At 38.3% G+C, this 25,000-nt stretch overlaps 1 protein-coding gene across 1 annotated transcript in view; it reads left to right on the top strand.

The window, feature by feature from the left end:
* The first annotated feature begins 446 nt into the window (after nucleotides 1-446).
* Nucleotides 447-25,000, top strand: part of LOC133449102 (coiled-coil domain-containing protein 66-like) — a 28,437-nt gene continuing 3,883 nt past the window's right edge. Inside the window, exons 1-18 of the mRNA XM_061728235.1 lie at nucleotides 447-605; nucleotides 2,579-2,637; nucleotides 3,237-3,259; nucleotides 3,389-3,631; nucleotides 4,621-4,876; nucleotides 4,963-5,101; nucleotides 5,341-5,435; nucleotides 10,882-10,958; nucleotides 11,227-11,319; nucleotides 15,464-15,598; nucleotides 15,688-15,920; nucleotides 17,654-17,738; nucleotides 17,833-17,991; nucleotides 18,145-18,217; nucleotides 20,260-20,331; nucleotides 21,688-21,922; nucleotides 22,730-22,916; nucleotides 23,820-23,854. Coding sequence (XP_061584219.1) covers nucleotides 595-605; nucleotides 2,579-2,637; nucleotides 3,237-3,259; nucleotides 3,389-3,631; nucleotides 4,621-4,876; nucleotides 4,963-5,101; nucleotides 5,341-5,435; nucleotides 10,882-10,958; nucleotides 11,227-11,319; nucleotides 15,464-15,598; nucleotides 15,688-15,920; nucleotides 17,654-17,738; nucleotides 17,833-17,991; nucleotides 18,145-18,217; nucleotides 20,260-20,331; nucleotides 21,688-21,922; nucleotides 22,730-22,916; nucleotides 23,820-23,854 — 2,210 coding nt within the window. The 5' untranslated portion in view covers nucleotides 447-594. The remainder of the gene's footprint in view (nucleotides 606-2,578; nucleotides 2,638-3,236; nucleotides 3,260-3,388; nucleotides 3,632-4,620; nucleotides 4,877-4,962; nucleotides 5,102-5,340; nucleotides 5,436-10,881; nucleotides 10,959-11,226; nucleotides 11,320-15,463; nucleotides 15,599-15,687; nucleotides 15,921-17,653; nucleotides 17,739-17,832; nucleotides 17,992-18,144; nucleotides 18,218-20,259; nucleotides 20,332-21,687; nucleotides 21,923-22,729; nucleotides 22,917-23,819; nucleotides 23,855-25,000) is intronic.

Genomic DNA, 25,000 nt, shown 5'->3' with positions numbered 1-25,000 from the left:
ATTAACTCCCTCTGCAGGGTTTTTTTGCGTTCAGACGTATTTTATTTATTTTTATTTAATTTAAAAAAAAAAAGATTTATTAAGGATGTGATTGTGATTCTTTTGTTATTCCATCCCCAATCCTAGCCCTGATTTGTTCCTCAGTGATTTTATATCTGATTGCAAAATGATTATTAACTAAGCATCAGTATATTTAAGTACATTTTTAGGTCATGGATGGCTATTAATTAGTCTCTGATTTTTACCCTCATTCCCATGTGCTCAAGCATATTTCTCTGGCTCATTTTGTAAAATCCTGCTATAATCCTCGAAATTATATTTATTTATTAAACCCTTGCACGTGACGTCATCTGATATCAAGAGGACGTCTCTGATTGGCTCGTGAGTTCAAACACGATCCTGAATCAGCCAATCAGCGACGCTGTTGTTGGTCGTCGACAGCAACGAGCATACACACAGTCATGCACTGCGGTGCATCTACAAGTGGATTAAAAATGCTGTTTTAAAGCTTTAACCTATTTACCAAACCTTACTTCTATTTTTAGAAGATTGTCTCTAAACCTGCTGCTGTCTTGGAGCGTATTTATTACCGGCATGAATCTCGGGTGAGTGTGATTTTTGATCAGAAACGGTAGCTAACTAGCACATGTGATCCAGAAAATATAAACACATTATTTATGTCTGGAAACCAAAAATACCAACACAATTATCTTACTAATGATATGAAACACTGAGCTATCATTTTTAAAGCATTTGAGGTTAAGACACGCTCAACAGTTTAATAATATTAGTAGCAAAACATCAATATGGCGTCACTATTTATACAATAAAGAAATGAATATAAACTATGACAACATTTAGGTATGTTTTGTTTCCCCCCCATAGTCAGTGTAATGCTTTGTATTTGTTTATGCATGTCATAGTTAGGTAAAGCGCAAACGTGGTTATACAGGACTGTCTCAGAAAATTAGAATATTGTGATTAAGTTCTTTTATTTTCTGTAATGCAATTAAAAAAACAAAAATGTCATACATTCTGGATTCATTACAAATCAACTGAAATATTGCAAGGCTTTTATTATTTTAATATTGCTGATTATGGTTTACAGTTTAAGATTAAGATTCCCAGAATATTCTAATTTTTTTAGATACGATATTTTAGTTTTCTTAAGCTGTAAGCCATGATCAGCAAAATTAAAATAATAAAAGGCTTGCAATATTTCAGTTGATTTGTAATGAATCCAGAATGTATGACATTTTTATTTTTGTTATTGCATTACAGAAAATCACAATATTCAAATTTTCTGAGACAGTCCTGTATATGGTAGACTTTTGTAGTCAAGACCGCCTTAAACCAAGACCAGAGAGTATCAAGACCAGAAAATATCAGGACCAGAGAGAACCAGGACCAGAGAGAACCAGGACCAGAGAGAACCAGGACCAGAGAGAACCAGGACCAGAGAGAACCAGGACCAGAGAGAACCAGGACCAGAGAGAACCAGGACCAGAGAGAACCAGGACCAGAGAGAACCAGGACCAGAGAGAACCAGGACCAGAGAGAACCAGGACCAGAGATAATCTGTTTTTATCTTGGTGAGATAGATAAGAGTAGATAAGATACTTTATTAATCCTTTGCAGGAAATTAAAGTGTTACAGCAGCAGCATCAGTGCGTTTTTCATGCATGGATTCAACACCAAGATAAAAACAGATCCAATAAAAATAAAACGGATCACTTAGAATTTAAATTAGATTTAAAATTAAAATACTGGGGTACTAAAGTGCTGAGTAATAAAGTGTTAAGAATAAAGTGCTGGATTATTGCACATAGGACAATTATTGTACATTATAGAGCTTGATGGCAGCTGGAAGGAACGACTTTCTGTGGCGTTCGGTTTTGCATCGTGGTGGGATCAGCCTGCCACTGAAGCAAGTATCAGTACCAAGTACCAAGACCAGAGAGTATCAAGACCAAGACTAGTTCAGTTCAAGACCGATACCAAAACAATAACCTGGTCATTTCCTGATCCTGCGTGATTGTAGAACATCAGCTCCATCCTGGTTCAGCTAGTTTCCATCTGAGCTTGTATTCAACTGCAGCTCAATAACACAGAGAAGTGGATGATGATGTTGAACTCACTATAAATGTTTTCATCCATCAGTTGAGATCAGATATGTGGGGCGACTGCACTACCGCTATTTCTACACTATTGGAGGATTGACTCCATTGCTTTTAAGGATTGACACGACTACTAACTAGTCCCAAAATCATCTAACAGAATAACCAGCCTCCAACACCCCCCTCCACCTCAGAAAAGGAATGAATAGCAAATGTTACTGATTTAAATTGGACTTAATTTGGAGATGAAACATGAATTTTAAATATTAAATATGCACACAATTATCAACTTGAACTTGCATTATTTAGAATTATAGTAGCCAAATTACACTGTATATCAGCATTATTGAAATGGACCTGATGCTTAATTAATCACAACGATATGCAAATATTATTCAAAGGCCAATGATGCCATATATTATAAAAAGGTCTTGTTTTTGCTCTGTTTTGTGTCTGAACAGGGATGGCCTACTGTTTGAACTTGAGAATGGAAAACCCAGATTGATCTTACTCAGTCACGGTGAGATTTTCAGCTTTTATACTTTTTATTTTGCTGTTGGATGTTGCTGTTTGCTCTTTTCACTACTTCCTAGATTTAACATTAAAATACCAGATGCATCATATAAGTTCCTGAGGCCTGGGCACTGCTTGTGTAATCAAATAATTTGAAGAAAAAAAAAACACAAATAAAGGAAATGAATTATGACCTTTGGTATCCATAATGATATAAAAATTTACATGAAGAATTTGTTAAAGAAAAATGTGGTGGTCTCTTTAATTTCAGTTTACAATGAACACTTAAAAATAAAAAAAATATTGAATTTTCTATGTATTATTTCTATGGTTACTGTGTCAGAAAAAAGTAAAATATTAATAAAGAAATTGGTTATTATTGTTGAATGAGAGGACTGTAGGTTTTTACTTTGATATGCTGTCAGTCTTGAAGGTAAATATAGTTTGTTTAATAAACTTTCATATAAATCATATAAATTGATGAGGAAAAATTTATTCAGGCATGAATAAAAATAAAATAGAGTTATTGATTTAATTTTGATGACAGTGTTTTTTTGCAGTGTAAAAGTGATTTTTGTTCATTGTTCATTTTTTCTTTTTCTGCAGGCAAAGAGAGAAATCAACCAAAGGTAGGGATCATGTTTATGGCTCCTCCAGAACAACTTTGACATTCACAGAAAGGACTGATGTCTCTCACGCGGACAGGCGAAAGCATCCTGGTGTCTGATCTGACCTGATGAGCTGTGTTGTGTTCCCAGCAGCCGTCCGTCAGGTCCAGAGCAGCTAACGTCCTCGGCTCCAGGCAGCCGTCCTGTCTGGAGGATGTTCGGGGAGTGGAGCGTCCGCTCCAACAGCTGGCGGGGAAGCACAGGGAGGCCAAGCTGAAGACAGGAGGAGCTGCTCCCTCCTCTACCTCCATCACGACCGCCACTGAAGAAAGGAGCACCGTCCTGGCTCCATCCAAGAGCCTCCAGGAAGGCAGTGTCAAAGCTGTGGCCAAGGTAAAGGCTGGATTATTCTGTAAAAAATCAGTGCCACCAGAATTTTACAGCAATCATGAAAAGTATCACTGCAAATACTCAAAATCTTAACAAGAATATTTGTCTTATTTGTAATTAAAATGTCTCATTTTTAGTCAAAAAATCTCATTACATTTAAAACAAGACTCATCATTGGAAAAAACAACAATTTTCACCCGTTTCAAGTAGATTTTCACTTAAAATAAGTAGAAAAATCTGCCAGTGGAACAAGATTTTTTTGCTTGTAATGAGAAGATAAATCTTGTCCCGCTGGCAGATTTTTCTACTTATTTCAAGTGAAAATTTACTTGAAACAGGTGGAAATTGTCAAATAACAAGTTATTTTTTCTGGTAATGACTCTTGTTTTAAGTGTAATGAGTTTTTTGACTAAAAATTAGACATTTGAACTAGAAATAAGACAAATATTCCTGGTAAGATTTTGAGTTTTTGCAGTTGCTTATATTTTAAATATTAGTCTGATGATTAGTCTTTTTACAAAGTAATACAAACTTGAGACATGGAGAGAAAATAAGTTTTCTCTTACTTCTGCCCAATAAAAGAGTGAAATGAGCATTAATATCAGATTGAGAGTTATGAAAGTTTTGTAAATGAGCCAGTTCGATTTGTGAAAGACAAAAGTGGTTTCCAAAGTAGATAAGATGGGGATAAGATAAGATAGTCCTTTATTGATCCCCAGAGGGGAAATTCGGACAACATGAACTCAGACTAAATAAAGGATAAAGATAAATTATAAGTATGACAGATAAAAAATGAAAAAAAGAAACTAAAACTGCTTAGATTAAGAAAGTAATGAAAGTTGAGGAAAGATAAAGGCAAGAAACTAAATAAAAAAAACAAATAGAAACCAAAACAAGGCATTGTCACGAGAGAGCTGCTGCAGATATAGGTTATTGATGCATCCTGTTAATTATATTCACCGTTGCTTGAACTTTGCGTGTGCGCACCCAAGGTGAAGTCAAACAAACACAAACTCTGCACGACTCTTGGACCCCTAAAAGTCAACGGCAGAGCAGGACAGCCGCCGAAGTCTGGGACGCGAGGAGGTGCAAAGACGGCGGTAAAGGACGAGCCGTCCAGCGGCGACAGAGAAGTGAAGCAGAGAGTTGTTTGTCTAACCGGTGACCAGCTGCAGCAGATCCTCAGCTCCGTCCAGACCTCCCGCAATGGTCTACACCCAGCCGAGGACCAGGGCCCACAAGGTGGAGGTACGGTTAACTCAGTCCGACAAGGCCTGCATATACACGGGTATCACAGCTGGAATTTGTAGAATTAAAATCATTTTCTTTGTTAGGAAATCAAACAGACCATAACAACATCTGTTCTGTGAATGGAGAAGAAAAGGAGGAAGATGGAAAAGGAGATGAGGGAATGAAAAACGGAGAAGGACGAGAAGCCGTTACAACTAGAAGCTCAGCAGAAAAAGACAGCAGGTAAAAGCATTTGTACAAGATTTAATCACATCGAGGAGACGTTAAAATCCTGCTTTAAATGATTCTGCATGAATCTGGAGTACTCTAGCGAGTTCCTTCTTATACTTTCACTCGTCTCCCTTTTGTTGGGGTTATAGAGACAAAAGCCACCTAATTCTCCGGTGTAGATGTGCCAGCAGTTTTGTAGCATTTTGATTTCTGTATTTAGAAGAAAGCTGAAAGTTTCTGCTGTTTTTCAGGTTGTCTGGATGTTTTTTCAGCTGGCTGGAGGAGCGACAGCCGGACAGCAGGGCGGCCATCACCGCCAGGAAGGCTCAGTGGAAGAGAGAACTAGGTACCGACAGACAAAGACACACACGCAACCACTAAAGGGACATTTTATGGTGTCTTTTATTTTTTAATGAGGTCTTGATGAAATGTCTGTGACCCTTTTTGGTGAAAATACCAAGGCCTGGTTTGTTTTAACAGCTCTGTTCATCAGCTTTTGGCAGGGAGGAGTGTTGGGGCCTGATTTACTAAAGGTTTGCGTGTGTTAAAACCTGTGCAAACTTGACAGCACCCGCAAACCAAAGTGCGAGCTGATCTACTAACAGCGTGCAAAGATGACTGCGTCTCTGAAATGCGCAAAATTGCACACGCAATTCAGTTAGTACTTTTGCCCTGATGAATAATCAATATGGGGCGTACCCGGCAGAGAGCGCTAAATACTGGGAGGGGAAGATGCAAATTGCTCCATTTACCACGCGCAATGAGATTTACCAAGCCTGAAAGTAGTTGCGCGTATTGTGATTGCGTCTGTATTTAATACGTTCGAAAGGAAGGTGCTAATCTGCTGCTGCCGTTATTGTGGCAAGGAGGCGACATCCAAAATCAAAGAATACGCAGAGAGAGAGTCTTTATTCTGCTGCATGCTATTTTAAAAATGGTTTTATTAGTTTTATTAAGTTTTATTAAAGGCCACTTTTTCTTTAGTTCTTCGCCTTCTTGCCACCTTCTCTTAATGTGCCCCCCTCCACTCGCCCACAAGCAGGCCAAGCCTTTGTGCAAAACTTTGTATTTTATTGATTACTTATCTTATTGAACGTGAAATCATCCTTCGTAAATTACATTTAATTAAAACCCGTGCTTATTAATCAAAAAACACAGGTTAAACATCATGACCAAATCCGCTCCGACCCGGTGTGTCAGGATCAGCGCAGAGACTGCAGCTTCGCCTGAATTATGGTTCCGCGTTAAATCGACGGCGTAGCCGACGGCGTATAGGGTCGCGGTGCGGTGTGCGTCGCCGCGTAGCCTACGCCGTCGGTTCTGCGTTGGTGTGACGCGGAACCATAAATCAGCCTTTAGTGTGCGCTCTGTGCTGTTCTGAACACTTCTCTTCTCTTCTTGCCATATGATGGTCCCGTCTGTCACACATTTACTGTCAGTGTTTGCTATATAATATATAATATTTGCAATATACTGTGGACATCTGAATAAAAACTTAACTCATAAATAGATTGAATCAAAGCGCTCTCCAGCTCTGTGTCTGATGTCTTTTTCTCCTCAGATCATGCCGAGCACCGCGCGTTCACGTAAACCCGACCAATTCAATATTAAAATCAAATTCAGTCCTGTGGCCCGTTTTTCTATTTCGTATTTTTGATCTGTGCCTAAAATTGAAATATGAAAAACCAGACGTTTTTCCGTTTTTTGTGTTACCAACTGCATTTATTCTATCGCAGGTTTTCTCCGATATTGCGTTTCTTTTGGTAATGTTTAAATTTATTTGCTGTAGTTTAATGTGTTTATTTGCCTCTTCCACTAATATCTCTAACTCCAACTCGTCAAATTTCATTTTGCGCTTGTGACTTGTGACTGTGCTTTCCATCCACTCTCCATGGCGCAGTTTGCGCTCGCAAACCTTAAGACGCGCAACAGCTCATTTAAATACTGCTGTTTGCACCTGTTATCAATTGCGCACGCAATCTTAGTTGATCACCCGTAAACCACACGCAAACAGCACGCGCAAACTTTTTCAGTGCACACGCAATTTAGTACTCTTTATTTAGGATCTTAGTAAATCGGGCCCTTGGTGTCACAACACTCCTCCCTGCCTGAGTGAGGAGATTGGAGAATACTTTGTGGGCTGATCTGGGTCTGTCATGTCATAAAACCTCTCAAATCTGAGCAGCTCATTAAATGACATCATTTCAAACTTGGGCTCCTTAAAACCAAGTGAGTGATTGATTTGGTATTCAAGTCACAAATCAAAATATATCTGCTTTCGAGCTCTGAAAGTAATCTTTTTTCCCAACCATACGTCCATTTAAAGTTTTCTCTCGTCCATATTTTATCAGTTATATTAGTAAAAACACATCTGTCTGTTGCACTTGATTAGCTTTGTAGAGTTTAGTTTATTTTCATACTGTTATTAACTTGAAGTATTTGCAAATAACCTCTGAACATACAGTACTGAACATGTGTCGATCTGTTGATTTGGTTTGATTTGTTCTTACTGGTCCATCCATCCATCCATCCATCCATCCATCCATCCATCCATCCATCCATCCATCCATCCATCCATCCATCCATCCATACAAACATATATCCATGCATTAATACATAGCTCAAATTCATCGATTTAGGGTAGAAGATCTGCTGAAGATACAAATTTTCCTTTGTGCCTCTCTCCATTAAGACTTTGAACGCTGCAGAGAAGAGGAGGTAATTGTGGCTCTGTGGTTTAGAACCTGGTCTATGCTGCCACCTGAGTTGTTGAAATGTATTCAAAACTATTTATGCTGATCGGTAATCAGCCTTTTTATTGCTTCTCTGCTGCTCGGTGCATCTGATGTAGTTTTTCTCTGCTCGCATCATGTATGTTTTTATGTCTGAACGTAGCTGTATGATGAATGTGTGCTGAATGTTTATATCTGCTGCAAACCTAATCTAATCTAATCAATCAACCTAATCGCCCTTCAAGGGACAAATTAATAAAGTGAAGCAAGGGAACGTTTAACATTGGAAGAACGGATGAAGCTAAGTGAGAACATTGATTTGTAATGCATCAGTGGGTTGTTTACCAAAACAACTGAAGTATCCTTAAATGCAGCAAAGTTTGCAAACTACAATCTTTTATTACCTTTTTTTTTAACTTTGATAAACTTGCAAAAACAAATAATATATATTGCAACCTAAACACGCACCTTACTGTCTGAGAAATAGTTCCTGTATTGTCATTTGTTAATGCAACTATCTGTTGGTGACAGTGGTGGCTGCACCAAGTCCTGCAGGAGCAGAGTTTTTCCAAGAGTACGGTATTCTCCAAGCAGTGATAATAAACGAAAATGTTCAACTAGCTGAAGACAAAAACACCTTGTTGATGAGAGAAGTCGAGGCAGGATGGACAGGTTGGTTAAAAACTAACAGAGAGGCGAAGCTTGGTTTATGCAAGCGTGACAGCCAGTACTGGAGTTGAGGGGGGATGAGGGGGGATGGCATCCCCCCCGAAATAAAAACGGTCCAAATCATCCCCCTGTAAAACTGCCATCCCCCCTTTCCATCCCTTATGTCATTTCATTAATGAATGTGGTTTTACTGCTATTTCAACATTTAGAGTCATCACCAGAAAAATAACTTATTTGAATATTTTCTCCTGTTTCAAATACATTTTCACCTGAAATAAGTAGGAAAATCTGCCAGTGGAACAAGATTTATCTTCTCATTACGAGCAAAAAAATCTTGTTCCACTGGCAGATTTTTCTACTTATTTCAAGTCAAAATCTACTTGAAACAGCTGAAAATAGTTTTTTTTTCCAGTGAAGAGTCTTGTTTTAAGTTTAATGAGATTTTTTTTTTACTAAAATGAGACATTTTAACTAGAAATAAGACAAATATTCTTGTTAAGATTTTGAGTTTTTGCAGTGATCCATTTTACTTATCCTGTAAAGGACAGAGTCATATTGATAGTAAGTAAGTAAGTTACTTACTTACTTGAATGTTATTCTTGTATAAAACTGTATGTAGATGATCTGTCAGGCAGATCAATGTGCTGATTTTTTTTCTTGGCACAGTTTGGACCTTTCAGGAACAGCAATAGCTTGAACGACCCAGCGTGAGTGTTGTTTAAATGCCGCAGTGTACCAGACGTTCTGTTTCTACAGTTAACAATATATTTGTGTTTAGAAAAGGTGCAGCGCTACCTGCTGGTGGGAGGCCAGATTCCTTAATTTGTTCACTTGGAGAGTGTTACAAGAGATCTTTATCCCTTCATGTCCGCATGCACCATGATCCACTTTTTACTGCAGAATCTGCTTTTTGTTACTATTACTAACTTACTAACTGTGCACGAGCTCTAACTTGTTTTGGATTGTTTTTTTAAGGTCAAGTTTATCATCTAGTCTCTTAGAAAGTTTGATGTGTTGTATTCACTCTGCAGCCAGCTCTGTGTGGCTGTTTGGGTTCATTGTCTTGTTAGAAATCCCAGTTTTTGTCCAAGTTTCAACTGTCCAGCTTTTCATTTGTAGAATTCTAACGCATGCTCCTCCCTCCTCGTTATTTCATCCACTTCCTGCTCGTTTGTTTAGCAGAAATGAACCTCAGAACATGAACATGAACACTCCTCTAAACATAATTATCTTTGTTTTAGGCTTTTTCTTTGCTCACGTGGTGAAATTTGCAGCTGTAGCTTCTTTGCAGGACATCACCCTCTCAGACGTCTCTAACATAAACAGATCAAAAGCATTGCAGAGTGTTTGAGTAGTTTGTGTCAGAAATGTTCCTCAGTTACTCCCACCATCAAGACCTACAGTATTTCTACAAGATAATGGTGACACTTTGGGCCTTGATCCTGAATTCAACAAGTGCGTATGTTTTAAAAACTTGGAGACCCGAGTGACAAATACCTGTTTAAAATAATGTTAGCAGCCAGTAAAAAAGCTCTAAGGAGGTGGCTAACTAAAGAAACCCCGACAAAAGAGGAATGGACAGGAATTATGAATGAAGTATATATATTACGGAAAAAATAACCTTCTCCTTGAACCTCAATATGGGTAAATTTAATACTTACTGGTGGAAATGGTCATCTTCTTTTGATGGGTGAAGAAGAGGGTGTGGAGTTGTGTGTACATCTTTGTGAGAATGTGAGGCAGATGTTTATGAAGATAGACAGTTGCACAGGTTCTTCACATCCCTCTGTGTCGGTATATATGTATTTGTAATTGATGGTCTGGGATTTATGTTTGGGACTTTTGATGGAGGTGAATTTCCAATGTTGCCACGTGGCTTTTCCTTTGCTGTTGGTTTCAGAGTGGCTCACTGACCTGACCTGTTGTTAAAATCTGTGCACCTTTGTTGTTTTCCTTCTTTTATTTTGCTTTGCTTTTAATGTTATGTCATTGTTACATTTTAGTTGTAATGTCAAAAATATAAAAATCTTTAAAAAAAAACAGAAAAACTTGGAAACAATGAGTCAATAAGCGTCTGACTCAGATTGATTCTCAGCCACGTCTTCATCGCTGTGGTGAATCAATTATTCACGTTGGATCGTAGAGTCCAGCAGCAGCAGATGTTCATGACTAATGGGAAGTTCAGAGGCCTGAACACTTTCATGTTTTGAAACTTCAGCATCACCAGGTTAATAACCAAAGTGGGAGCTTTTATGTTTTTTAATTAGTACAGTAACATTTTTGAGTCGTGACCCATTTTTCTAGCATGTCACAAAGCAAACATCTAAACAATGAGGATTTTGTGAAAGTGAATGATTTTCAGTTTTTTTTCTTGTGTTTGTCTGTTTTTAGACGAGCAGGTGGCGCAAAAGCATCAACAGCAGCATCATCATCATCATCATCAGTGTTCACTCCCTGACAGACTACAGGTACAACCTCGTATTCTCACGTTCACCTGGAGGTTTTGTTCTCTCTCTGAGAATTGTCTAAACTTAAAGTATCTGCTGCTGTCATCTGGTCACGTGATTAAGAGAGAAACATCCCCGGATATTTTTTCTTTCCTTTCTTCATAACCATGATCCTGAAGTGAACAGTCGAGCCTAGACGTCTCACCAAGGGCAAATTGGCCCCAGAGCCGACTGACTGGAATTCAGCGTCTTCCTTTTTAATGTATTTATTTAAATGCATGTGTTTCAGGGTGGCGAGAAAGCAGAGAGCGTGTTATCGTGTCAGAGCTCCGTGAGCCACAGAGAGCAGCCTGCAGCCATCAGATCCAGCCTCAGACTCGGGGTAACGTCCACCTCATCACAACAAGTCTCTCCCACACCAACAAGCTCTTCCTCTTCTTTAATTTGGTTTAAATCCACAGATTCTGAAGATAAGAATCTATGAAATAACCATATATATATATATACATACATACATACATACATACATACATACATACATACATACATATCAATGATGGAGTTGAAATTACAGCTTTTTTTTTTAACATTTTCTCAGGTCAGACACGGAGGATTTGTGCCATCAGCTGAATCCTTTCCCTCCCATAGATGGGATAATCCCCTTTGGCACTCCGCTTACTCATATTTTTACCACCTTTTGAGTCAGTCCACAAAAACACTATTTTGGACGCGAGCGATGAGACATGAGAACTTTCCTTGGCTTTTAAAAGTTTACTTGAAAAGATTAAAGTAAATTACAAGTCCAACGCACGGTCAAAAGACTGAAAGTCACTGAAAGTGAAACTTAACTTCTTGTTGCATCAAACCACGGTCACAAAATTAGTGACATCACAACCTAAAATACAAAAAGAAAAGACTTTATCATTCATCACACATTGCTAAACTATGAATTTTAGGTGTAGTAGTAGTAGTGTTTATTTCGAATATGAATCATATATAAAAAAAAGAAAGAAAATAAGACAATCGTCTTAACATGAGACATAACAAGTACATATTCGAAAGGGAGTGAGAAGAAGTAAAACTTATAAACTCTCACCCCCTCTCCTTAAATATGACTAGCTAACACATGCGAACATAACATTATGCAAACATAATAAAAAAAAAAAATAATAATAAAAATAAAAAAACAAAAACAATCAAAACAAGACAATAAAAACATTGTAACAACATAAGCTACTGACTAGTGTAAGAAGAAAAGGATAAAAATAGATAAATAAAAAATAAACACTGTATCATTGCACCCAAGCATTTTGCTCATCCCTGTACCTCTGAAAAATAATATCTTTGTATTTTATTTTAAACGGTTTAATATTTGGACATTGCTTTAATTCCATTGAAAACTTGTTCCATAGCCTCACCCCGCTGACTGAAACACAAAAACCTTTCCTGTTTGTGCGTATTAATGTGACATTAAAATTACTTTTGCCCCTTAAATCATATCTTCCCTCATGAATACTAAATAATTTCTGTATATTTGTTGGTAACAGATCATTTTTTGCTTTGAACATTATTTGCGCTGTTTGATAGCCCACAATATCCATAAATTTGAGTATTTTGGACTTCAGGGTGAATGTAAACCTTATGAATTATAATGAAATTATCATTACCCATTTTTAACTGTTTTGACTAAATTATTAATCATTACCTAATCAGGCCCTTACTGGCCCTTACACCCTTTTTATAAAGAAATGTTGAAAAGTAATGATCCCATTTGTCTGCCATCGGTCAAATATATTATTGATAAGCACCTGAAGTTATGCACGATATGGGGTGTTTCCTAAATTGTTAGATAAGTGAGTATCATTTCTTTATAGAGACAACAGTCACAAAATGCTTTACAATAAAAACATAACAATAGATTTAAAAAACAACATAAAATACCACTTAAAAGTCTGTCTGATTAAAAATATTTTCAGCTGTTTTTTAAGTGTCCTGACACTTTTAAGACTGAGATGGTGGTATCATCACCCCAAAAACGAGGCATCACCAGCGCCTTCAGAAGCGCGCAAGAGCTCTGAGATTTACTGGAAAAGAGTTTTAAAATCAATTCAATTCAATTCAATTTTATTTATACAGCGTCTAATACAACAAAAGTTGTCTCTAGACGCTTTCCAGAGACCCATACCCAGAACATGACCCCCAAAAATCAGAGTGATCATGTACTTTCTCTTCCTGGAGTTGGATAAAAGTTGTGCAGCTGCATTTCCAACAGGGATCTTTTGTTCAGACAAGTAAAAAGAGAACTGCAGTAATCCAGCCGTGGGGAGATAAAAGTATGAATAATCATTTCCATTTCTGGCTTAGACACAACATGTCTTGAATTTCCAACGTGAGCGAGTCAGCTGCTGAACATGAGCGTCCGACCCCGAGGTTACAGAAACCAGAGTTTACAAACGCCTCTGTTTTATCGCTGGGATGTAACCGTCAGGACCCAAATAATAGTCTCAGTTTACTTGGGTTTAATTGCTGACAGTTTGCAGCCCACCAGGACTTAATGACAGTTAAAAAATCTGTCGAACAAGCCGTCACGTCAACGTAAAAGAGGCGCGCGGTACCAAACGCAGGCTGGAGTTAAGTTTCAAACTCCACCTCCTTAAAACAGCAGCTATGACATTTCTGAAGAAGTTTCTCCACAGTTTCTAGACTCAAACATGTCACAGACAATTCATTAAGACTGAAAAAGGTTTGTCGGCCTATGAAAGGGGAAAAAAAAGGGTTTAACATTTTCTGTTCAAAGGGATATTTACTAATTTAGTTTTTTTCGGAGAGGGACATCAATCAAACCACATCCTGAACACGGCTCCGGAGTTAATGGATCCGCCGGCGGCCCAGATCTGTCATCCTTTTTAAACATTTGGCCCAGTTGGAAATGGAAAATGGGTGACCAGCTATAATTAAGTGAAGAATGGAGGGAAGGGGGGCGGGAACCACAGCTCTGGACCTCGTCCTCACAGGTCTCGCTAAACTCAAATGTGATGGAAGACAGTGAGAAAAACATCCCAGTGAAATCTTATTTTAAATACCTTTACAAATGTTATAGTTGTTGGTGAGGTCTGAATGTTTCTGCAATAAACCGTTATGACATTTAGCAAGTGCTGCAGTAATGGCGCTTTTACACTAGTACCTATTCAGCGCGACTCGACTCGCCACGCCCCCGTTTTGTGCTTTTACACTTGGTCGGGGGGCCGTCAGACGTTTGAATCAGGAAACGGGAATCAGCGCAAGAGCAGCTCGCGGCTTCTGCATTTTATCCGACAGGCAATGGCAGCAAAAGTCTGTTTGGTGATGCAACTCTGAGGTGCAGATGTTCATAAACCTGGTGGCTGAGGAGAGAATTAAAAAGGGATATAGACGGGCGATAAGGAACGACCAGATCTACCAGGAGCTCAGTCACTTCATAGCTGCTCACGGCTCCAACAGACTTTTCATCAGCACCGAGACAAACAAACAAACAAAAAAAAAAAGCATTGCCACTTGAAGCTTCTTTCACTCTAATTTTTTAACTTGATATCGAACACAAACCACAGACCCAGCAGCAGATATATCATCTCCTCCAGGTTCTACATCTTTAGTGTTGTTGTCTTAGTTTAGATAAACAATCAAATACGTCACAGCAGCTTCGCTCCAACCTCTACTTTCTCATCTGGGTGTCTAAAACCAAATGAGCGCGAGGCGAGTGGAGTTGAGTTGCGCTTAGTAGGTACTAGTATAAAAGCGCCAGAGGTGTCAAGTAACGAAGTACAAATACTTCGTTACCTTACTTAAGTAGAAATTTTGGTTATCTATACTTCACTGGAGTAATTATTTTTCAGACGACTTTTTACTTTTACTCCTTACATTTTCACGCAATTATCTGTACTTTTTACTCCTTACATTTTAAAAACAGCCTCGTTACTCTATTTCATTTCGGCCTTTAAAAAAAACTATCCAGTTAAATTGCTCCATCCGGATAGAGTGAATTTGGTTGTGGTTGTTTCAGATGTTCTTGTCCAGTTTTGTTCTTACATCCGTTCCCTCAGATTCCTGCAACTAAACTTGGATGTACATTCCAATAAAGGTTAGGATAAATGATAACATGCCTCTGAAGTTTGACTTTTTGCACCATTACAATACTTATAGACAACTAGTCATCATATCTCCTGCTCTCTGAAACACATGTTAATGCTCAATAGTACACATATATGCTTCTTTAATATATTTGCATTATACTAAGATGCATTCATTTTCAATGGCTTTTGTCCTTAATGGCTTTTTTCCCCCTTACATTACTTTTACTTTTATACTTTAAGTAGTTTTGAAACCAGTACTTTTATACTTTTACTTGAGTAAAAAACTTGAGTTGATACTTCAACTTCTACAGGAGTATTTTTAAACTCTAGTATCTATACTTCTACCTGAGTAATGAATGTGAATACTTTTGACACCTCTGAAAAGCGCCATAATTGTGACTTCCGTTGCCTCTGCAGGAGGTCACCCCTATGGAGGAGGCTCTGACTGCCAAGAGTAAAGAGGAGCAGCGGAGACGCTGGCTGGAGGAGCTGGACCGACAGAGGGAGGAGACGGCCGAGCGCCGGAAGCGAGAGAAACTGCTGCAGAGCCGGGTGCAGTACAGACGCCGGAGACACCGCGCAACTACGTTTGGTGATGTGTCGTTTAATTTCTACGGATAACGTTGCTGCTTCTCCTGCAGACGGAGGACCACGAGCGCTGGGCCAAACACTTGGACTCGCTGCAGAGGAGGCCCCCGGTCCCGGCTGCAGCTCCGTCAGCTCTCCCTCCAGTCCAGCTCGCAGGCTCGGACCCCGGAGAGCTGGAGCCCTGGTCCAGTCTGTCTCTGGTCTGGGACGCCACCAGCAGCTGTGGAGCCGAGAGCATCGTCGGAGCCAGTGTGGATTCAGCCGGAGGATATCCAATTAAAAGCAGGTGAACATGTGATGACGAGTTACTATAAGTTCAGACAGCAGCTGGTCGAACTTCAGTCCCCGCCGTCCCCTGAGAGAGATCTTTACCTGCTGAACATCCATGTGATGTAATCAGCCCAGTTCACCCCAGGCTTTAAAAATACAAACAAACAAACTAAAAGTCTGGTGTTAGTTTGATTGAGACGGTGATTTAGGCTTTGAGTTGACCTGCAACTTGATTATTTGACACTCATCACTAGATGCAACGTGTGAAATCAGAGCTCAAGAACACCAGACAAGTTCTTGCATCCAATTCAATATGGAAAAGACAATTTAAGATTTTAACTAGGATCTATATCTCCCCTCAGGCCGAGCATAGAATGAACCCAAACTTTTCCGATGCTTGTATTAACTGTGAAGCCAATGTAGGTTCACACTCTCGTCGTCTACGGAGTTGTCCTCACATTCAGATATTTTGGTTACAATTATTTCACAGTTTCATAAAATGTTTCAGCACCCTTTACACGTTGGCGCAAGAACTTGCCTGTTGGGATTAGAGCAGTGATCTCCAACCCCCGGGCCGCGGTCCGGTACCGGGCCGTAGGTCATTTGGTACCGGGCCTCACAGGAAGAAAAAATAATTTCTGTAGCCCCGACTGATGATGGATGACTTTCAAACTGATGATTCTCAATGTTTTTATTCCTTGGATGTAAATACACTGCAAACACACCGTAAGAGCTATAAAGGAATAAAATAAAGTAGAGTTAGTCTTTCTACATTCATTTAAGTTTCATTTAATTTAAATCCAGACCGACACAGCTGCTCACTCAGTCAGTAATAACGCTACCGTTAACCACAATACATGAATAACCATGGCAACAAAACTCAAGATGTACTTAAATACGGCATAACATTTGCAAAGAAAACAAATCCTTATCAGCAGGTGCTTTTTGTGTCAGTTAGGCTCCACTTTAGCATTCCCGACACGCGTTTAGTCTTTCAGACACACTTTCTACTGCCATTAAACTTTTACCTTGAAAGTCCAAAGCGCCGGATGTTTACAAGTTCTCGGCGAGACACCTTCAAAATAAAAGCACTAAATATCGGTGTCCTTAATATATAACCAATAAAATAAAAGCCTGGCTTTAAATAATGTTAATGAGAAAACAAACATAAAAAACAATTTTTTTAGAAATACTCATATTAAAGGTCATTTACAATTTCCATTATTTTATTTTTTCGAAAATATATTGTCAGATATTAAACCGATCCGCGGTTCAGAAAAGGTTGGGAACCACTGGATTAGAGGATGAGCTTCCAGCTGAATTCAGTAACAGAGATCTTTTACATATTCTGTTGCACTCTGGTTATGTGGATCTCTGATAAAGCTCCCACTTTATCTCAATGGCTGCTGACTGTGACAAATGTCGTCCCGTTTGAAGCTTCTCTGCCCTGAGGAACAAACCCTTTTCATTCTACCGGATTCGGGACCTTTCTTTGACTATCTAGATACCGCCACATCTCAAAGGATAAAGTCTGGACTTTAACCGGCCTTGGAATATTAATCTACTGTAAATGTATAGATTGGCACGATGATCCTCCACCGTATGTCTACTTGTACCCATGTGCTCTGTATTATTTTCGTTGTTGGTTTTGCTGCTTTGCTTTGAAAAATAATTTAAAAAGAAAATTAAATAAAAGAACCAGACAAACTTCAGAAGTCCATTAATGTAGTTTTCTTGTGCCTCTTCCAGCTACCTGAGGACGATGACGTCCTTGCTGGACCCCGTGCAGATAGAAGAGAGAGAGAGGAGGAGGCTGAAACAGCTGGAGCAGCAGGTAGAACAAACCCGGAGGAAAGGGCTCCCTGGTTTTTGTCACTTGGCTTTTTCGAAACATGTAATCATCTCCTTCGTGTCATGTTCTCCCTCAGAGAGCGATCGAGGCCCAGATGGAAGAAGGCCGGAAGCGGCGGCAGCAGGAGGAGGCGAAGAGGAGGCGGCAGGAGGAGGAGGATGAGAGGAGGGTGGCGATGGAGAGGGAGACGCTGCAGAGGCAGTACGAGCTGGAAGTGCTGAAGAGGAGTCAGAAGGTCAGATGGTCCAACAATCAGAGTTAGAAATACAAAAAAAAGCCTTTAAATAAACTAATAATTCACGTCTGATGAACAGTTTTATTTTGAAGATGTTTAAAAAGCAAAAACAGGCTTCTGCAGCTGCCTCACTGTTTGACTTTATGTCCTCAGCAGCAGTTTGTCCTTCAGGACAAGCAGCCGGAGCAAAGTCCCAGGGACAGTGGACAACGGGAGGACTCCAGCAGTGAGTAGAGTACTCCCGTAGTACTCCCATAGTACTCTCATAGTACTGCAGTAGTACTGCAATAATACTACGACTCAGACGCTAACACTGTGCAGAGAAAATTACGTCAAAAACTGTTTAGAAACCTTCTCAGATGGTTCAAACATTTTTTTTACTTATATTTATCAAATTCACATATTGTAAAATCAGTTCCTGCAAAATACAGGTGTCGGTACAACAGTAAAAAAACATCTGTAAAAGTCGTGCAGCATAATCGTAAATAGGGGTTGGTATTGCCAAGGACGTCACAATACGATGCACATCACGATACTTGAGTCACGATACGATATTGCGATATCCACATCTTGCAATTATTGCGATGTTATACATAGTTCGCTGAAAACTGTAAAAGGCTTTATGCATCTTAAAATCCAAGTGGCACGTACATCAGATTATAATGGTAATTCATGGGACAAACTGAGTCAAAACAATGCAATTCAAATAATCCATGCCGTTTTATTGTGACTATAAAAGCTAAAGTTACAACATATTTGCATATGTTTTTCATATTATTTATATAATATGAAATTAACATTAACAATATTATTTAAACCCATGTATACTATAAAGTCGTACTGGATTTACAACCCATCTGAAACATGATTTATTACTTGAAGAAAAGGAATTTAAAAAAAAATGTAATATTAAAAATATTCAAAATTTGAATATCGATATCAAATCAGCCAGCAAAGTATTGCGATATATTGCCATATTGATATTTGCCCTAAACCAAAATCCTGACCATGTCCCGGACAGATATATATATGTATATATATAAATATCATAGTCTTTAAACCTGTTTGGTGATGCGTCAGTAGAAGTAAATGTGAGCTGGAGATGGTTTGTTCCTCTCTATAAAGTTTTACAGGAACATCCTGCGTTTACAATCTCAGAAAACGTTTCATCCACCGGATGGACTCGTCGGGTCTTAAAATGATTCATGGAGGAGATTTTCCTCTTGAAGACACCAGTTTATCTGCCAGTCAGTGCAGCTGTATCTTTGTTTTATTAGCTGTAGTTTTCTTTTCTTTTTCTTTGGTTCGTGGATTAATGAAGTTGACCTTAACTGAGTTAACGTAACTGTGAGTTTGGACGTTCTCGTCATTCATAAAGTGAAATTTAGCTCAAATAAAATTGTTACTGTGTTGTTGTGACTTTTACAAATATTTCTCTTTGTGTCTTTGCGTCATGAACTCCTATTGAGACCAAACATTATAAACTGTTGGTAGTTTGTGCTACGAAGCAGGAAAAGACATTTTGACACTTATGATTTAATTGAAATCTTTATTTCGAGCATACAGAAAAAAACAAAAAAACAATTTCACAAAACAAAGAAGAATACTAATAAACAGTCATAAAAAGTCGGCAAAAATAAAACGGAACCTGTTATTACCAGCGCAATTATAAATTATATATATATATATATATATATATATATATATATATATATATATATATATATATATATATATATATATATATATACAGTATGCACATCTTATCATAAACAACATAATCATTATTATATATACCATTTTATATACGTACATTATGTTGAATCCCCACACAATCACTACCTTCCCTGTATTTGGCAAAAATCATTTCTTTGTAATTTATTTATTAATTTAATCTGTTGATGCACTTGTATTCGTCTTCAGGGACGTACCGGGGGTTGTTGGGGGTTTCCAGTCTTTTAGCTTTTACTGTAGCTGCATCTCGAGGCGTTTTAGTGCCTTTGTAACCCGACGTCCCCTCGCTGCTACCAGCTGCTTTACAGCCAGACAACGGTTGCTCGGTGGTTCTGGCTCCTGCTCTGAGTCTGGTTTTCTTCTCTGTGTTTGTCTGGCAGAGCTCACCGGTCCACCAGCCTCCTTTCTTAGTTTGTAATATTTGTTTAAATGAAGTTGCCGTGACCACGACTGAAAGACACAACCATGGAGTGAAGGAGATGCTGGCTCAGATTTACTGCAGCTTGTTTGTGTGCTGTTTTCTGCATGTTTCAGCTCCCAGGCAGCTGGAGGGTTCGGAGGACGCCGGCAGATCAAGCCTCTACAAACACACAGCCGTCCAGACAGGTAACAAGATCCAAACTAAAACTACCACAGTGACAGTTAGAGACTGCTTAAAAGTGCGTCCCATCATCGCTCTACTTCTTCCTAAAAAAGAACTGTTTACATGTTGTTGAAGTGTCTTCATTTTTTGTTTTATGTTTAAGTTTTTATTTTATTGTTTCCCGTCTCCTCCTGCTTTAAGACTCATGTCGATACAGGAAATCATTCCTACCGACTGCAATTAAGTTATAACTCGTCCACCTCAGTCAGAGCTGCGATCATCACACACCTGGACTGAATCTACCCGTCACCTTGCACTCTGACTCTTGGCACAGCACCGTACCCATCTATTTATCTTGTGTCCTTTCTTTTATACCTCTATTCTATTATTTTATCGTATTAATTTCGGACTACTATGACAACAAAATTTCCCCTTGGGAATGAATAAAGTCATCTACCTATCTGTACATCTACCCACCCATCTGTGCATCTATTTGATTTGATTTGATTTGATTTATTTTATTTTTGTACATGTAAAAAAAAAAAAAGAAATAACACTTCATGAGAAGTTCAAGAAAACAAAAACAAAACAAAACAAAGAATTTCATCCTTTAAAACTTGCTATCTTGATGTGCCAAAAAAGGAGTAGGAAGAAGTGTAAACTTATTTAGTCCTACCCCCATTCACTGATCATTTAACCCGTATTTATAAATATTCACACACTGTACTCACACTGCTAAGTAACAGTAGTATTATTATTATTATTATTACTATATTACTATTATATACTGTAATTATACCCACACACATACCTATACATACATACATACATACACATAGTTGCATATTTCTATATATTTGTACACATATTGCCATATAGATATTTATATAAATATATATATATATATATATATATATATATATATATATATATATATATATATATATATATATATATATATATATATATATACTTTGCTGCCCATTTCTGTACATAAATATACACAGATCTACCCATTCACCCAATAGTGTTATATCAGGCCCCTAAAAGCCGCTAAACCCCTTCCTCTTTGTACCTCGTGAGAATCATGTTTTTATATTTGTTTTTAAACTGGTTAATGTTTGGACATTGTTTTAATTGTGAATCCATTCTGTTCCATAGTTTAACTCCACTGACTGATATAGAAAATCTTTTCATAGTTGTTCGTGTGTTGTACGAGTCTTAAAATTTAGAGTACCCCTTCTATCTATCTATGTGTACATTTATCTATCTATACATCTACCTATCTGTACATGTATATCTATCTATCTATAACTTCCATTTTGCCGTCATTCTTCTTATGATGTGATTAAAGTTCACTTTTCATTTTCTCTCTGTAGAAACAACTCCCCCTCCTCCCCCGCTGAGAGCAGATGTCGTTCAGACGACCGACGTCGCGGTGCGATCCCCCACGCCTCCGTCTCAGCCCGCCGCTCCTCCGGCCAGCAGGAGCCGAGCGGCGAGGGCGGGGAAGGAGAACATCTGTGTGCCGGCAGGAGCAGACGTGTACGAGCCGTTCGCCAGGACCGAGCGGAGCGGGAGAGAAAAGAGGAGGCCAGAGTGGAACAAGCAGAGGTAAAACCGAGTCTTCAGCCTAGAAAACGCAGTTCTGAGTGTAAAACATCTGGATTATAGATTAGTGTTGTCCCGATCGATCGGCCGCCCGATCACGGCATTTTTCAAAACATCGGTATCGGCCAAAAGTATCGGGACATACCTAGTTATTAATGTTTTTAATATATCTTTGCATTTAACGTCACTTCCGACCGGCGAAGTAAGTGAAACTAACATGGTTTACATGTTTGAATTGTGAAATTTTATATCTGTGCATGTTCATTAAGCTGCTGCTATTCATTTTGTGCCATTCAGAATGTTGCACTAAGGTTAAGCCAAAAAGTATTTTAATTTTTTTTTGTGTTTGTGAGTTTGACTGGATATCATTCAACTACCTCTTTTGAAGTTCGTTATTTATTTTTGTTATTCTACTATTCTGCACTTTTTGTTTTAGTTTACAATTTCATGTTTTTACATTTTGTGGCACCAGAGCTGATACGTTTTGTTGTATCAGCACATAACACAACAGAAACTTGGGATATTTTAGTTTTAGTCATCCTTTTTATTATTTTTTTTAATTCATTGCCAAAATGTATCTGATCGGGAAAAAGTATCAGAAATGTATCGGGAGCCAAAAAAAGTGATCGGATCGGGAAAAATCAGGATCGGCAGAAACTCAAACTCAAGTGATCGGATCGGGAGCTAAAAAATCCTGATCGGGACAAACCTATTATAGAGTCAAAATACTGCAAAGGTCTGATGTTAAAAACACTATTTATGTAAAAGAATAGCATAAGTATTTTCTCCGACTGTGTGCCGGTCCTCCAGGCCCAGCCACCAGTTCGTTCCGGCCTCAGAGCGATACCCGGTCGTCCAGCAGAAGAGCCGACAGGAGAGCCGACTGAAGAGGCAGTCGGAGCTGCTGGCCCTGCAGGACCGGACCCGTCTGGCCAGGGGAGAAGAGACCCGGCTCTGCCCCGACTCCCTGAAGACCAGAACCAGCCCCAGCAGGAAGGTAAGACGACTCCTTCATAATAAAGTTGTATCAAATATTCCCTTTGGTTACCTGTCTGGTCGCTAAAGTTGTGTGTTAATAACTGCTGCTGTTTTAACATGGAAACAACACATTGAATACATTAAAGGGAACATTTCAAAATCACTCACAATCCTGTATAAATCCAGAAATGTACTGAATTCCAAGGCCTTGCATTTGATCTACCACTCATTGATTGTTCCCTATTTATCTTCCTGTGTGGAATTGTGGGGATCCACCTTTAAAACCACCTTAAATCCAATAATAAAACTGCAAAAACGAGCCATACGTATCATCAATAAGATTGATTACTTTGCTCACACAGAGCCACTTTTTCTAATTCCTCATGTTATTGAATTTATGATTTGTTTTATTATAAAATCATGCAAATTATGTTCAGAGCAAACTCAAAAAAGCTCCCTGACTCAATAGAGGTTTTTTTCAATTCAGGAGACTCCGTATAATCTTAGAGGTGTCTGCAATTTCACTGTCCAAAAAGCTAAAAAAGGTGTGAAAAGGAGACTTGTCTCCATTACTGGAGTTAAATTCTGGAATGATGCCAACATGAATTTTAAAACATGTCATTCTCTTTTGGTTTTTAAGAAAATGGTTTGTAAAGCTATTTTTGAAGCTTATAAGTGCGATTGACTATCTGTTAATGTTTCTTTGCCTTTTGTTGTTTCTTTGCTTTTCTGGAGGTTGGTAGCCAAAAAAAGAAAGTTGATAATATAGGATAGGCTTTTATAAGCAGTTTGCGTCTGCCTTTTCAGTCATTGTTCAACACATGATTATTGGTTTTGTGTGAAATCTTAATGCTGTGCACAATGTTTTTTGGTGTTTTATTGTCATGATTGAATAAACTTCATTCATTCATTCATGTTTCAGGTGGGAACTGGTTTCACAACCATCACCGCTGACAGGTGAGGAGCTCCGGCAGTTTTCTCTCTACCGAGTTCATGCCTCAAAATAAGATGTACGATGACAGATTCAGATTCAGACGACTTTATTGATCCCTTTGGAAAGTTCCCTCGGGGGAACTGACATCTCCATCTCGTTTACAAAAATATATGTGCATATACACTTGTGCATGTACCAGAAACATGTATAATAATATAACATACATATACAGTAATCCCTGGTTTTTCACAGGGGTTAAGTTACAAAAAGAACCCGTGATAGGTGAAATCGGTGAAGTAGCAACCTTATTTTTTTTTTTTTACAATTATTATACTGGGCTTCAAATTGCAGAGATCAGCACCGCGACCCGAGTAATTGGATTTGAACGGGAGAATCGGTGCAGAACGTTTGTCGACTTTATGGGTTTTGGAGAAAATTTGCAAACTTTAGCAAAATTTGGCAAGTTGTTTTACGTACATGTACATATTTAACTGTAACGTTAATGACACACAGGAAGTGAAGAAGTGGGGAGACTGTTTAGCCAATCAGAATGCAGAACACGATGCAAATCCGTGAAGCAGCGGGACGTGAAAGGTGAACCGCGTTATAGCAAGGGATTACTGTATACTTATATATAGAATACGTATGTATGAATTATAGTAATATATATTTTCATTTCATTCATTTTATTCTTTATTTCATTCAAAAAATAAAACAAACAATTCAATACAAATACAAATGTTCATAAATTGTGAATGAAAAGGGAGCAGAAAGAAGAAGAATCTTATCTAATCTGCCCCTTTTTCCAAGAAATAAATTCACAAATACAAAACAACTAAGTAAATAAAAAAACTAAAATAAAATTACCGCCGTCTATGGGTATGTCAATCAAACTAGTATAATATAAATACAAGTACAATATAAGTAATACAAAAGCCAAAAAGACGATAGTAAAGTAATAATTGCAATATATAATTTACTCAGAATGCTATAGTTATATAATAGTATAATATGATACATGTTTTTGTACACCACAATATCTGTTATGAAAATATTGCACAAAGTTATTGCACTGTCCTGGTTATTGCAGTCTAATCCAGAGAATTAAAAAAAATAAATAAATAAAATAGAAATGCATGAAAACAAAGCTCCACAGCAGGTTTTACTTT

Source organism: Cololabis saira, chromosome 8 (assembly GCF_033807715.1).
Source record: "Cololabis saira isolate AMF1-May2022 chromosome 8, fColSai1.1, whole genome shotgun sequence".
Lineage (NCBI taxonomy): Eukaryota > Metazoa > Chordata > Actinopteri > Beloniformes > Belonidae > Cololabis > Cololabis saira.
The sequence above is the reverse complement of the archived record's forward strand: the minus strand, read 5'-3'. Positions and strand labels throughout refer to the sequence as shown.